The sequence below is a fragment of the Odocoileus virginianus genome, chromosome 17 (assembly GCF_023699985.2).
Source record: "Odocoileus virginianus isolate 20LAN1187 ecotype Illinois chromosome 17, Ovbor_1.2, whole genome shotgun sequence".
NCBI lineage: Eukaryota > Metazoa > Chordata > Mammalia > Artiodactyla > Cervidae > Odocoileus > Odocoileus virginianus.
In genome coordinates, this window is record NC_069690.1 from 8,638,746 (window position 1) to 8,653,961 (window position 15,216).

The 15,216-nt window shown below is 44.2% G+C and overlaps 1 protein-coding gene across 8 annotated transcripts in view; it reads right to left on the reverse strand.

Annotated features, from left to right (window-relative positions):
* Window positions 1–1,527: 1,527 nt before the first annotated feature.
* The window catches only part of TEX14 (testis expressed 14, intercellular bridge forming factor), a 146,030-nt gene continuing 132,341 nt past the window's right edge, over window positions 1,528–15,216 (reverse strand). For all 8 annotated transcript variants that reach the window (XM_070478543.1, XM_070478545.1, XM_070478544.1 and 5 more), the window contains 8 exons: window positions 14,634–14,730; window positions 13,244–13,318; window positions 10,324–10,401; window positions 9,262–9,361; window positions 5,582–5,674; window positions 3,565–3,674; window positions 2,307–2,358; window positions 1,528–1,889 (listed from right to left, as the gene is read on the reverse strand). In XM_070478543.1, the coding sequence (XP_070334644.1) occupies window positions 1,853–1,889; window positions 2,307–2,358; window positions 3,565–3,674; window positions 5,582–5,674; window positions 9,262–9,361; window positions 10,324–10,401; window positions 13,244–13,318; window positions 14,634–14,730 (642 nt within the window). In that variant the 3' untranslated portion in view covers window positions 1,528–1,852. The remainder of the gene's footprint in view (window positions 1,890–2,306; window positions 2,359–3,564; window positions 3,675–5,581; window positions 5,675–9,261; window positions 9,362–10,323; window positions 10,402–13,243; window positions 13,319–14,633; window positions 14,731–15,216) is intronic.

Here is a 15,216-nt window from a genome sequence, read left to right on the forward strand (position 1 = left end):
TCCCTGCTTTTAAACGGTCATATTAGGGAGGGAGGCGGGAGGAGGGATCAGGATAGGGAACACATGTAAATCCATGGCTGATTCATGTCAATGTATGGCAAAAACCACTACAATATTGTAAAGTAATTAGCCTCCAACTAATAAAAATAAATGAAAAAAAACCCATAAATGGTCATATTAACTTGTACCTTCCTGTTTTATTTGTGTAGGGTAAAATTTGAGGGAGCTAAGAACTGTATTGAATATGACCATCCACAACAGGAACTATCCAGTTTTCACAGACAAAAGATCTACTACTTATAAATAAAATGTTAGCTGGCCAGCACTGTACAAGAGGCTAAATTAGAGAAAATACTATGATCTTTCTTACCATAGTTTCATTCTTCTGAGGCACTAAGGATGTGAGGTATACAAACTGAAATATAGAGATGATGTTTGTTCACTTAAAGAGTTCAAAATATCTTGGGCTTTTATTCCTACCTATATGTTTATCATGTAAGTCAATTATAGCTGGAATGGGAATATGGCAATCCTGGCAAAGAGGAGGGCAAAAACATTTCTATAATGAAACATGGATGGGGTCCCTGGTGGTCCAATGGTTAAGAACCCACCTTGCAATGTAGGGGATGCAGGTTTGATCCCTGGTCAGGGAACTAGGACCCCACATGCTGAGGTGCTACTAAGCCTGTGCCCATAGCTGCTGAGCCCACATGCTCTGGAGCCCGTGTTCTGCAACAAGAGAGCCTGTGTCCACAACAAAAGATCCCACATGACGAAACAAAGAGTCCCATTGGACGCAACTAAGACCCAATGCAAATAAATAAATAAGACTTTTTAAAAAAAAAAGCATGGATGACTGGTGCCCATTTGTATGGTGGTTTCTGGTTGCTATTTAGTTGCTAAGTTGTATCCAACTCTTTTGTGACTCCATGGACTAGCCTGCCAGGCTCCTCTGTCCATGGGATTTTCCACTCAAGAATACTGGAGTGGGTTGCCATTTCCTTCTTCAGGGGATATTCTCAACCCAGGGACTGAACCTGAATCTCCTGCAGTGGCAGGCAGATTCTTTACCGCTGAGCCACCTGGGATGCCCATGATGGGTGGTAGCAATAGTTAATTATTTGTCAAATTTTATAGCAGAAATTAAAACTTCTTTGGGTGGCGGTTCCTTTCTCAATAACTAAAATACAGAAATATATCTTACAGGGCTTCTCTGGTGGCTCAGTGGTAAAGAACCTGTCTGCCAATGCAGGAGACATAGGTTTGATCCCTGGTCCGAGAAGATCCCACGGGCTGCTGAGCAACTAAGCCCATGCGCCACGACTACTGAGCTCACATGACCAGAGCCCAGGCTCTACAAGAGAAGCCGCCTCGGTGAGAAATCTGCACAGTGCAACTGGAGAGCAGTCCCCGCTCACCACGACTAGGGAAAGCTCGAAGCAACGAAGACCTAGCAGAGCCAAAAACAGATAAATAAATAAACAGAATTTTTAAAGAAGAAATACATCTTACAGGTGAAATCCAACGTGTATTAAAAGGAAACGTTTTATTAGATAACATGAATTTAAAGTTTTTGAAAATCTGTATCAAAAAAAAAAAACCAAATGCCATTTGAGGCACAATGAGAAAGTTTTACAATCAAAACACCTTTTACTTTCCAGAAATCTGACTGAAAACAACTGGTTAAATGTGCTGCAAACAAAGGAGCCATTCTGTCGATAGTGGAAGCCGAACAAAGTGTGAGCTACAGACCCACTGCCCTAATGGTGACTGCAGCAGACGGGGGACGAAGGGAGTTCACGAGCAGGACACTCAAGCTCAGGCCAGGAGTCCACCTACAGTCCACTTCCGGTCAGTCTGACAAGTCACTCTGATCCAACACGATTATCCTGAACAAAAAAAGGGAGTTTCGAGTTGGTGTGTATGTTTTTTAAAGACACAAACAACAGCCTCTTTCTATTCAACTAAACTCAAGGCAAAGAAACTTTGATCTTTATCATCAAAAGAGCTTATGATAAACTAGTGTATCCTGGGAAAGCAAAATGACTACAAAGCAAGCGACGGCATCATCTTCTGTACCCTCCACCTAAAGCCTTCCTCTGCTGACCACCAGTTACATAATCGAAGCTGGCGTTTGTTTCCCATTCTATTTTAATTAAGTATAGACATCAGCCTTTCAAACCGAGCAACTCTGAATTCAAGTCTCTGTCACTAGTGTTTATGTAGACACTGGTAGATGTTTAAAGTCTGTTCATGTTGTCTATAAACAGTGGACTCTGACTTACAAACATCTAGTATCTCATTACCTGGATGGTTCAGACCAACCCAGTCGCTTCCAAAAACAGGGTTTCAGTTCCTCTTGATGAAATATAGGAGGAAGAAAAAACAACTTGATTATTCTCTGGATCAAAGGATGCCAGCGTTCAGAAGGCCCACTAGTACTCTCTCCAGTTTAGGGTGGACTGTTTAACCTCCAACAATTGTTTGCTTCTACAGAAATGAAATACGTCTAAAAATAATTGCTGGGCTTCCACCCCTAATATCCTACAGCTCCCTCTCAAATCAACAGACACCAATAATGCTAATTTCACAGAGTCCCTGCATCATGTTCTCAGTGAATTCAGTGCTAGCTAAATACTCACACAGTCAGGGTCCTGGAGGAAACAGAATGTACCCCCCGGCCCTTTTGTGAAGTGTCTGCTTACAGAGGTGTTAGAGTTAAGGGTGCAAAAAAGGGATGGCAAAGCATCCAGTGACCAGCAGCAGCGGGACGCCCTACCACCCCTGAGTCTGAAGGGACTAGGGGAGGGCAGCGGTAGGCACAGTTAGTGGAACCCAGTGCAAGTCAGAAGTGGAAGGACGGGACAGAAGCTGTGGAGGGACACCATTTCCACACAGACACGAGGTGCAGAGGCAGGCAGGCAAGTAACATCCAGCTACTCTGCAGCCCTCTGATTGGCTAGGGCCTCTCACTGGCCAACAGGGAGCTGGCTGACCAGCAAGCCCAGCAGATTCAGTTCACACAGGTCAGGAGGAGAGTGAGCATGGACTGGGGAAGGGATGAAAGAGGTACCGGGTAATCTGAAAGAATTAATGACCATCACTTCCTGAGTAGGAGGATCTTAAATATAGGAAGGCACCATTTGTGGATGGTCCCTTAAAGCTCTATCAAAAGTTTTGAAATTAAGGTTAATTTATACTTCTCACATTACTTGTAGGCACCACTTAAATTCCACAATTTATGATTCTTATTGGATTCTTATTTAGCCTCTCTGTGAGAGAAATTTAGAACTCTTTTGAAGATACATTAGGAGCAAGACATCTTTCCAGACAGTATATATGGATGATGACAGTAGCTGAAGACTTGGTTTAGAAATAAAATTGGATGTCGTCACCATTTTGTGATGAAGACATAATTGGCAATTAATAGAAAACCTGGGTTGAACTATAGGGGGAAAGTATAGGAGGACTGTATACAGCATCTGGGAAATATTTTTAAATAACTCTGATGCTCATTGAAGCCCAAGGACTCCAGGTTACATTATAATGACCATCCATTCATACCTTCTTCAGAAGTCCCTAAAAAGCTCTCCGATTTCCTTCTCTCTGGCTTCGTGCTTTCTTCCCCTTTCCTCTTCTTTTCACCAACTTCTTGATCTTTGCTGCTTGCCTCCCTTCAAAGACAATGATTCTGGTCATTAAATCATGTGCACAATGGCCAGAGGGAGAAGACTGTGCTCCCAAGGAAATATAGCAATAGCTAGCACTAATTGTATGGGTTCCCTATGTGTTCAAGTGCTGTAATGTATATTAACTCATTTAATTCTCATCACAACTATGTAAAGTAGTTGAGTGGTGAGAAAACTGAGGTACAAAGAAGTTGAATTACATGCCTAGTATGTCCTAGAGCTGAGGTCAACCCAGAAAGTCTGACTCAAGACTCTGCTCTCAACCACTAGGCTATATTGTCTCAAAGGAAACAAACATTTCACATATGTTGTAACTGATGTCCTTTTTACAACCACATATATTTTATTGCCTTATCTTCATTTCCTGAAACTCTCAAGTGAAATATCTAATTGCGGTATCTAACAATTGAAGACCACATTTCTCAGACTAGTAAGCAGAAACCATCTCCCCCACTCAGCTTTAAGCTCCCTAAGGGCAGAGATGGCCTATGGCTCTGCACCTCAAGTGCTCAGAACAGATGATGGTAGAATCAAACTGATATGCTGTACTGACTTTTCTTGTTTTCATTTGGTGGAGAGTCAAAACAAAATATGCAAAGTGAGAGAGAAAGTAAAGCTAGCTGGGATGAAAAGAATTTTTTTCTTCCTAACCTTTCATCACTAATAGAATTGCTGGCTCTAAAGTTGGAGGAGGTTATCAATTACCTCCGTCCAAACGCCCTGGACCAGAGTCATCCAGCCTATGCCTGGGTGGGAGGAGCTGTTGTTAAAGTAAAGGCAGCTGTTTTCTCTTTCAGATTGCTGTGGCTACTAGAAAACTTGTACGTTATTGAATAAAAGTCTTTTACTCTGCAGTTTCTAGTCAGTAGCTCTGTCCTTTCAGGCAGAAGAGTAAGCTGACTCTCTTCACTTTACAGTATTTCAGGTATTCGGGAACAGCTATCTAATTCTCTATTCCATATCTTTTCTCAGACTGAGCCTCCCCAGCAACTTCAGCTGTTCTCCTATGACAAGCTTTCCAGACATCTAGCTGCTCTGTGGCCACCCTCCTCTGTTTGTGACTGTCCCTTTTAAAATATGACACCCCACCAGAAGCCCCACAGTGAACGAGAGTTCGAGGAGTTCTGGGAGTCCTCTAGCCGGTCTGAGTCGTCACCTTGACCTGGACAGCACATTTTCTGCCTGTTCAGGGTTAGTGCAGCATCGACCTTTTTAGCAACCATATCAAACCGAGGTCTCGGGGGTCCCTCTTCATGTCTTCTTCAAGGAGAATGTCTTGAATTCTTACCATGTCTCAAAATGCATGCTAAATGCTGGGCGTATAAAAATAAGACGCATTTCCCATCTTCAATGAAATTACATTTGACTACGAGCTTCTGGTCAAAAAACTCTCTGTTAGGTCAACCCTCTCACATTCAATACTTTTGGATCCAAATGCTCACCTTCATCTTGCAGAGAAATTCAACATTTCCACCTGTCAAGATCATTTTGAATCCACAGTCTATCACCCATCACATTAGCATTCATCCTTAAGACTGTGTTATCTAAAAATTTGATAAGCATGCCTTTTCTGATTTAATTCAAATGACTGATGAAAATGTTGAAGGTGACAGGGCCAAGATACAGCAATTTTAGAGGCCTCTCTCTGCACTGATATCAATCTGCTAGTCAGCATAGTGAGCACGGTAGGCGGCTGGAAGGAGAGGGGCAGACAGGAGCTGGGGCCGGCTTATCTACAGTGACATAATACCTTGGCCAAACATTCATTCTCCAAGAAGTCGATGTACTTTCTAAAAAACTAATAATAAAATTTATTAAAAAAAAAAAACAACTAAAATCTAGTCCCCCTTCCTGAGAAAGAAGGAAAGGACGCCCTGGTGGAGAATAAGAACCTTGCCGGGCCCCTGGGCAGATCCGCTAGTTGCGTGCTGTCCTCGGGGGGGTGCAGCCATCTCTCCAGGTCCTCGTCGAGTGTAGAGTGAGCTCTGTCCAAGGCAAAGGAAGAGAATGAGACAGCGATCCTCCCCCATCCCCTGACAAGGAGGCACACCCTCTAAAGTGGGAAAGGACCTTCACACTGCACACAGGAGAGAGCGCGAGCTCGGTGAGACCGTACCTGAGCCGTGGAGGTCACTGGGAGCCCATGTAAATGCACACCAGGACCCTCCTTCAACCTCTTGACAAACAGCCTCAGCCCCGGGACGTCCTATTACCGGTACAGTGGTTGTACCACCTACCTGCCTCAACCTGATCTTAGACCTCCAGCCTCCACAACAGTGAGAAATAAATTTCTGTTGTTTATAAGCACACACAGGCTTCCCAGGTGGAACTAGTGGTAATGAACCCATCTGCCGATGCCAGAGACGTAAGAGACATGGGTTTGATCCCTGGGGTGGGAGGATCTCACGGAGGAAGGCATGGCAACCCAGTCCAGTATTCTTGCCTGGAAAATCCCATGGACAGGGGAGCCTGGGGGGCTACAGTCCATAGGATCGCAGAGTCGGACACGACTGAAGCAACTTAGCATGCACGCACATGCGTAAGTACATACACAGAAAAGAATCCTTCTGCCAATGCAGGGGACACAGGTTCGATCCCTTGTCTGAGAAGATCCCATATGCCACAGAGCAACTAAACCTATGTGCCACAACTACTGAAGCCCGCACGCCTACAGCCTGTGCTCCACAAGAGAAGCCACAGCAGTAAGAAGCCTGAGCGCCACAAAGAAGAGCAGCCCCTGCTCCCGCAACTAGAGAGAGCCCGTGCGCACAGCAACGAACATCCAGTACAGCCAAAAATAAAATTAATTTTTTAAAAAAAAGCCTCAGCACCCACAATATCACTGCCTCCCAAAGTGCGATACTAGACTCTGTCTCAATTCTAGGTCATTACGTCAACTTCCACCTGGGGCTAGAACTGCACACTCATTCCCGCAAGTTTTCCAGATTAAGAACTGCCTCTGAGGCTACAGGACGAGGATAATGTGTTTTCAGAGGCCTGAAAAGTCCAAACTGTCTGAAAAAAATCTCTTCCACTCTGGCTTGGTGCAGGACTGAGATGACTGAGCAGCTGTGGCCATCCACCCACGGCCAGCACAGCCGGCCCTTCGGGAAAAGGGAGAGGCAGTGATAACAGCAGCTAACTTCTGATCATGTGCAAAGCAGTCGGTACTTGTGTAACTGAATGTAACTCAGCCTTCCTGGGCTACTCTCCTTTTGCCTTAAATAAAGGCACAGATGTTTACTGAAGATGCGCTAGGGAGATGGAAGGAATGGAGTCATATCATACGTCACAGACAAAAGCTTGCCTCCTGATTTGCCTCTTTGTCTTCTCCGTCTCCCGACTCAAAAACAACCCTCTCCCTCCTCCCTCTCAGGTCCCAGGGCTCTAGTCTCCTCCTAAGATCTTCCCACCCAGGTCTCTCTCTTTTCCTTCTTTGTAAAGAATAGTGCAGCCCTTGAAGAGTGTGACAGAAGCAGGGTTCACTACCCAGAAGTTGTTCATAACCCTCTCCTCCCTCACCTTCCTCTTCTATAGCAGCTGAAAGCTAAAAACTCAATTTCCAGTCTCCCTGGCAACTAAGGGAGGCCATGTGTCCTATTTGGCCAAGAAGATACAAGTAGACATCTGCTGAGAAGGGCTTCTAGGAAAATTTTTTGCTTTCCAGATAGACAAGCACAGAGTGGGCTAGACTCTTGCCCCACCCTCTTATTTCTGCCTGCAATGGGCACAGAAGCCACCTTGTCCAAAAGTTGACAAGTCTGAAAACAAAAGGCAACCTGCTATGTCTGGCAGAGCAGAGAGATCAGAAGAGCCTAAGTCCCCAGAGGCATCACTGATTCTACACCAGCCAAGCCCTGCCAACCGCTGGTGAGACAAACTCATCTGAACAGGAGTGGTATTTTTAAGTGCATTTTTCTAATATTTGCAGCTGAACATATTCTGCATGGCTTCATCTGCTGGGCCAGGAGGAGGTTGAGGCAAGTGGTGTTAAGCGTAGATTCACAGCCTCTCTTCCTTTAAAATGTAAATATTCTGTTCATCAAAATGTGGATTTTTTTTTTTGCACTAGTATTGATTTTTACAAATATGGCATTAAAACAATACTTTCTTGACTTCTGAGCTTTTTGGTGCCTCCTTCAATTTTGTGCCCATGGAGGCTGTCGCCTTCACCTCCCCCGAGTCCCGGCCCTGAGTCTGGGACACAGTTTGACAGCTTGGACAAAGTTAGAGAAGGCAGGAGGCAAAGGAGTTGCACTGAGGTGGTTTACCTTGCAATGCAGCTCCAAGGAGAGCTCCAAGTCAAGAGCAGAATTGGGTCCCTTGAGGGAAACTTGTGTTTTTAGACTGAATTGTCTGGATCACTGCCCCCATCTTTTCTTATTTGGCTAGGAAGACCTAAAAATTCTCTTTAACTAAATGTTTTGAAAGAAACTGAAACCTATGTTTGCCTCACAAAATGAAGTAAAAACCAAAACAAAAAACAACTTGATGAGGAAAAAAAAAACAAATAATCCTATTTTAAAACTGGGCAATTTCTCTAAAGAAGATACACAAATGACCACCCACATACAAAAAGATGCTCAACACCACTAATCATTAGAGAAACGCAAATCAAAACCACAATAAGACATCACCTCACACCCATTAGGATGGCTACTAACAACAACAACAAAAAAAAAAACAGAAAATAAAGCAATTATCCTCCAATTAAAGATAAATTATAAAAAAGATAATAAGTATTGGTAAGGATGTGGAGAAACTGGAACCCTTTTGCACTGTTTGTGGGAATGTAAAATGGTGCAGCTGCTGCAGAAAAAAGGATGGCATTTCCTCAAAAAAATAAAAATAGATTTATCATGTGATCCAGCAATACCACTCCTGCATATATATATATACATATATATATATATATTCTAAAGAAATGAAAGCAGGGCATCTTAAAAAGATATTTGTATACTCACATTCACAGCAGCATTACTCACAACAGTGAAAAGGTAAAAGCAACCTAGTGTCCACAAGCAGATGAATGGATAAACAAAATGTGATACACACACACCCTCTCAATGGAATTCAGTCTTAAGAATAAAGGAAATTCTGACATGCTACACAGATGAACCTTGAGGACATTATGCTAAGTGAAATAAGCCAGTGACAAGACAACAACTATGGCATGATTTCACCTACAGGAGGTATCAAGAGTGGTCAAACTCAGAGAAAGAGAGTAGAACTGCTGGTTGCTAGGGAAGGAGGGGAGGAGGAAATGAGTTGTTTAATGGGTACAGAGTTTCAGTTTTGCAGGATGAAAAAGGTCAGTTGTACAACAATGTGAATATACTTAGTACTACTGAATAGTACACTTAAAATGTTTATGTTGTGAGTATTTTATCACAATTAAAAACTTGGTAAAAAAATACTTCTAGGTCTTTTATAAAAATACTTACAGGGGCTATAAGGATAACATGAAAAAAAGACCCTTTTTTCCTTATTTGTCAATATCAGAAGAAAAACTAACATAAATTAACTCTACAGTTTTCTAAACCCTTCAAAAAAATACAGCTTTTTCTGTTACCTCTCTGTGTCCTCTTCTAGATCCTGGGTTTCTTTGGTCCAAAGCACACTACTGTCTTCTTTATTACTGTGAGTTTCTTGTTCTTCTAAATGCTTTTGATCTAGAAACAGTTGAAAGACTTTATTAGAGCAAAAAAAGTTTTTTTTTAGAAAACCTGCCTTAAAATGGAGTGCAAAAAATGAAGGCTAATCATGGACCCTGAAGCCTGCAAAGCACGAGTTCCCCTCTGCCCAGAAGAGCAGGGGGCCAGGTGGCAATCTGCAGGGTGCCCGTATCGAAAGCAGCTGCTTCGGAGGTCTGGGGAGCTCTCTGCCAGGTGAAACTATAGGAAACCGTGCCTGTGACAAGGCTCAAGAGAGACAGAGGAAAGAAATGGCACATAAAAGAGTCCGCGAGAGACCCAGAAAACAAGTTGTACAGATTTATTTCGGGGGACCACCCTCTTCGCACTTGTTAGATGCTTCCATATTGAAGCCAGGGAAGGAATCTGGGTGGGGAAGGGCAGTGCCCTTTAATGTACGCCAGGCATGTTACATATGCTTTCCCATTTCATCCTGCCAGAAGTTCTATGAGAGGAAGGAGTCTAACACTTGCTAAGTATCTTACAACGTACCAGGCACTGTGCATGAACACCGTTAGGTGGAGTTACCATTCTTGTTTGACAAATGAGGATAACTGAGGCTCAGGGATGTAAAACAGTTTGTCAGACCAAAATAAGCCATGGAGTCAGAACTGAAGTGGAGAGTGCCTGATTCCAAAGTGCACACCCCTAGGTGTACCACTGTGCTGCAAGGACAGTTACAGCAAAACCTGGTGAAAGGGTCGGCGTGTGCTCAGTCCCATCCAGCTCTCTGCGACTCCATGGACGGCAGCCTGCCAGGCTCCTCTGTCCACAGGACTCTCCAGGCAGGAATGCTAGAGTAGGCTGCCATTTCCTCCTCCAGCGTATCTTCTTGACTCAGGGGTCGAACCAACAACTTCTGTGTCCCCTGCATTGGCAGGTGGAATCTTTACCACTGAGCCACCTGAGCAGCCCAAAAAAGATGTGACGATCTGGCTTACCATCTGCAGCGCTGTCCGGATGACTTGCTGTGTTCTCATCCAAGGCTGTGGATGAGACCTGCTGCCGCTTCAGGAGCTCTGTCACAACAGAAAACAGATCTGCATGTCACGTCATCCTCTGGGGCAGCGGTTCTCAAAGAGTAGCTCCCAGACCCACAGCCTCAGTATCAACTGAGAACTTGTTATATCTGCAGATTCTCAGGCCTCACCTCAGACTTACTGAATCAGAAACTCTGGGGGTGTGGATGTTTTACCTAGCCCTCCAAATGAGTCTGATGCCTGATGGCACTTGAGAACCACTGTATTCAATTCCACGTAACACTAAACATAAACGTAAAAATGATGACCATAATAGGCAGCACTTGCAGAGCAGGTACTATTTCCAATTTGTATACATTAATTCAAGATTCCTTCCTGAATGCACACTCAACTGTGTACAACTGTGTGTGACCCCATGGACTACAGCCCACCAGGCTCCTCTGTCCATGGAATTTCCCAGACAAAAACACTAGAGTGGGTTGCCATTTCCTATTCCAAGGGATCTTCCCAACACAGGAACTGAACTTGTGTCTCTTACGTCTACCTACATTGACAGGCAGGTTCTTTACCACTAGTACCAGCAATCTCAATTCAAGATTAACACCTTGAGTTAATCTTCACAACAACCCTGAGATTGATCATATTATTGTTATTCCTGTTTGACAGATGAGCAAATTAAGGTGAAGAAAGGAAAAGGAATCACAAAAGGGAGGAGATATATTTATACCTATGGCTGATTCACATTGAGGTTGACAGAAAACAACAAAATTCTGTAAAGCAATTATCCTTCAATTAAAAAATTAATTGAAGAAAAAGAAAGGTAAAGGAATTAGATAGTAATGTGATAGAATTGGGATTTGAGTACAGGCAGTCTAGTTCTAAGGTTTACGCTCTTAATCTCTATTTTATATACTCTTGCAAAGAATATAATTTACGATTCCTAAAGAACTGACCACTAGACCAAAACAAGCATCTTCTAAACTCAGTATACTGCTTCACAAGTGTGAGGTCCTCCCTTTCCTCAGACTGCTCCCCAGAGCCCAGTAGAGAGACAGCTGGGAGGCAGCACAGTTGGGCCCCCAGGCTCACTGGCCCTGCTGTGTGCAGGCACAAGTCTCTCTCTTCTAGCAGGTCAGGAAGCAAGCCCTACCTGGCAGCTTCTGGGCACTAAGGGGCCCCATAAAGCTCATGTAATATAATCTGAAACTTAAAAATCCATTGTTATCCTTGTTAAAGAAGTCCTTGCTGATCTTACAGGATTCTAAAGGACCCCCTCCTTGAGGCCCTGGACAGAAGCCTGGAGCTTTGCATAAGTGCCCTTCAAAGGAGCAGGTGTCTGCTGTAGGTCACTCCCCACAGCTCTCCGGAGAGGAAATGATGACAGCAATGATTAGCAATAATCAGGTAGGCATACCCACTACTCAGGTACCCTCTGCCCTTTATCTTTCTGGAAAATTACTGACCCATCTCAAAGTATAAGACATCGCCTAGAAACCTGGCCCAGAAAATTACCAGAGGTAAAAAGAGGGAGAGTTTCTGCAGAGCATGCTGGGGTAGAGCAGTGCCAAGAGGCTGGGGCCCAGACGGAAGCCTGGGGACAGCAGAGAGACAGCAGGATCCAGGGGAAGGGCATCACTGAGGTCACTCTGCAAAGGAGCCCACAGGTCCGTCCTCACCCAGGACCTGGAAACCAGACGGCACTGAGGGAGGACAGGTGGGGGTGACCGCTCCTCTCACCAGCAGCAGCTCCATTATTACATGAAGGAGAGCAACTGCAGAGGAGCAGCTTGCAAGGGTGCGGCAGTGGGCTCCAGAGGACGAAAGCTGGTGTGGGGTGGAGAGCCCGAGAGCCTGACCCCAGCCCTGTGACCCGTGTGGCCCTGGGGCACCAGGGAGGGCTGTGGCGAGGCAACAAGGGCCTATAACTGCAGAAAGAGAAAGAAGCCAGGGAAGGTTCTGGCAGGTCGGACTGCCTTCACCCAAGTTCACAAGGCCAGTGGCCAGGGGTTAGGGGTTGGGCAGCCTAGACCATATCTGTCCACTGAGTTTGATCAGGTAAGGCCTCATTCACCTCTCTCTTCCTGATGAGACACCAGACCTCAGAGGCCCTGCCAACCAAGAGATGCCCGTCAGGAGACCCCCTCCAAGTCCTATACCAAGAACTGGCCCATCAGAGGCCTGATGAGATGTACCCTCCAAGAGTGAGGGGCTGGTCAGCTAGGCTGGCAAGAAGAGAGCAGTTAGTCCTCCCTGCCTGGGAAACAAACCACCCGGCCCAGACGCTTCTACCACCAGCACTGTTGACTCCAGCCGCAGCTCAGCTGGGCAGGGCCCACGCATCAGCTGCAACCAACATTGAGCGGGTATCCCTCAGTCTCTGCCTCAAATGAAAAATTCTGGTCTCATGAGATCTTGCGCCACTGACTTCCCTGCCCTCAGGAAAGGGATTCTTCCACAATGCCAATACCTTAAAATCTCCTGCTAACGGCAGAATGGAAAGCGCAGGATGTTTTAGCCCGAGGTGCCAGAATTCAGTAGCGCTGAAGTATAGCTAGTTTGATTCAAAAGGGAGGTGAGAATTCCTTTCATAAAAGAAGTTCATCATGATAAACCACTTGGATGTTGTTATTCCCTCTTAGAATCACTACCGTAGACCCTTAAGGAAGAACATGACCACAGACACAGGCCACATATGCTGGCCAGGCTTTAGTAGTAGTCTGAGGCCTATCATTGGAAAACTGAATCCTGAATTCTGTCCATCCAGTCAGACCTTCTTAGGGCCTTCTGTACTAGTGCTCACACCTGAAACAAAGAACCATACGTGGTCAGTGACCACAACAAGCAGGGCCATGAAGGATATTCTGCATTGTGCATGCCTTACCAATTTCGTCAAGCAGCTCCTGAGATGGTGGTGGTAGCTCATCGATGTGATGTTGCGAGATGGCTTCTACGAGTTCTTAAGAAAGATAAAGAGAAAGTGACTGAACACCTTCCTGGACCTGAACTAGACTTGCTAGGCTTCCATACAGATTTGACTTAGAATTTCTCACCGATGAAATAAGCTAAGACAAGGAGAAATCCTCTTACATGAACAGTCCTATTGAGACTTCATATATGAATGGCTTTACTCTCCCTTTTCCTCTAAACTCTCTCCTACCTCCCTGCTCACCTCAGTACCACCTGATCTGTGGCCCTCTCCAAGGATATTTGGCGTAGGTGAGGTATAAATTCTTACTAAAAGGCCAGGGGTCCAATTTGGACCAAGGCTGTTGGAGGAATAAAGAAACTCTAGACCCGTCAAAATGAATGAAACACAAAGTGGGGGTCTTTCTGAGTAGATTACCCAGGCAGGGGATATGGGAAACCATACTTTGGAACTTCACCTAAGGGATCAATCATAACAGTAACCAAAACCCCTCAGCACAGTTTGAAATAACTCTAGCCCCTTGAGAGAAATTCTAAGACTTATACCAAAGACACAAGACAACAAGATTAGTGTAGCAAAGGCCTCAAGAGCTGTTAAAACTCTCAGACCCTTTAACCTGAAAATTGTTTTCTAAGACTATCCTAAAGAAAAGACCAGAGATTCAGATAAAGATTTCTGTACAAAGAGCAAAAATTAGAAAGCAACATAAATCTTCAATATGAAAGCAAGGTTAGGCAACATATGTAGAATGGACTAGTATGCAGTCATCTCATATTTATGAGTAATTTTTACTGTCAAGTGGAAATTATAAAATATATCACTGAAGAAAAAGAAGCAGTCAGATCTGATATATGATCTTAGCTATGCTAAATACATATATATGTGTATGTATATATATAAATATATGGGGGGGTATAGTTCTAAAAGCATAAAAAAAAATATGTACCAAAATAGTACAAGAGGTTAAAAAATGATGGTTGAATGATGGTAGTTTTCTCTTTTAATTTCTTTGAAAAAAAATTATTTATTTGGCTGCACCAAATCTTAGTTGCAGCATGTGGGATATTTAGTTGCTGTGTGCAAACACTCAGTTATGACACGTGGCATCTAGTTCTCTGACCAGGGATTGAACCTGGGCCCCCTACACTGGGAGCATCTTAGCTACTGGACCACCAGGGAAGTCCCTTAAGCTCCAAGTGTTTTATAACAAGTATGTTTAATTTTTATAGTCGGGGGAAATTAGCAGTTTTGTTTAAACCTACTATAGCATCAAAGATGAGATGAAGGCTCTCTTAAATAGGCCTACTAATTATGAGCTTATATTTTAATACTAAACACAGGGTACCTTTTGGCAGGCTCCTTCTCTGAGTGGTACTGCATGATGCGTCAGGCGCCTTAGCAGCGCTGGAGGAACCAGCCCCAGTAAAGGTAGGCAATCTTTTCTATAAATAAGACACAAACATGGTAATTTACACACACATTATTAAGCTAAAAGGGCCTGTTAAGCTCAGTCATTTCCAAAATTAAGTGTGTGTATCATTCATGGAAGAAGCCACTTGTTTTGTTGATTGAGTCAAATTCAAATGTCACCTTCTCCTGGAAGCTTCCCACCGTCTTTGCCTCCACAGCACCCAGCCTACACTGAAAGCTCTGTGTTACGTCATGCCAGTCCTCTCACCAGGCCCTGAGCTCCTTCAGGGCAGGGACTGTTTTACTCACTTTTGGATGCCTATCAGAGGGCCTGGCATAGTGTCAGGCCCTTAGAACCTGCCCTATTAATAGTGCATTGAACAAAAGCATGTAATTCTTAAATTCCCTACTTCAGAATGAGACTTTTTGTGAGTCAAATGCCCAAAGAAGATGACAGTGGTTTTTTTCATTGAGGGCCAAACAAGTAATCAATCTGCCTAGAGAACGGTCTGTTCGTT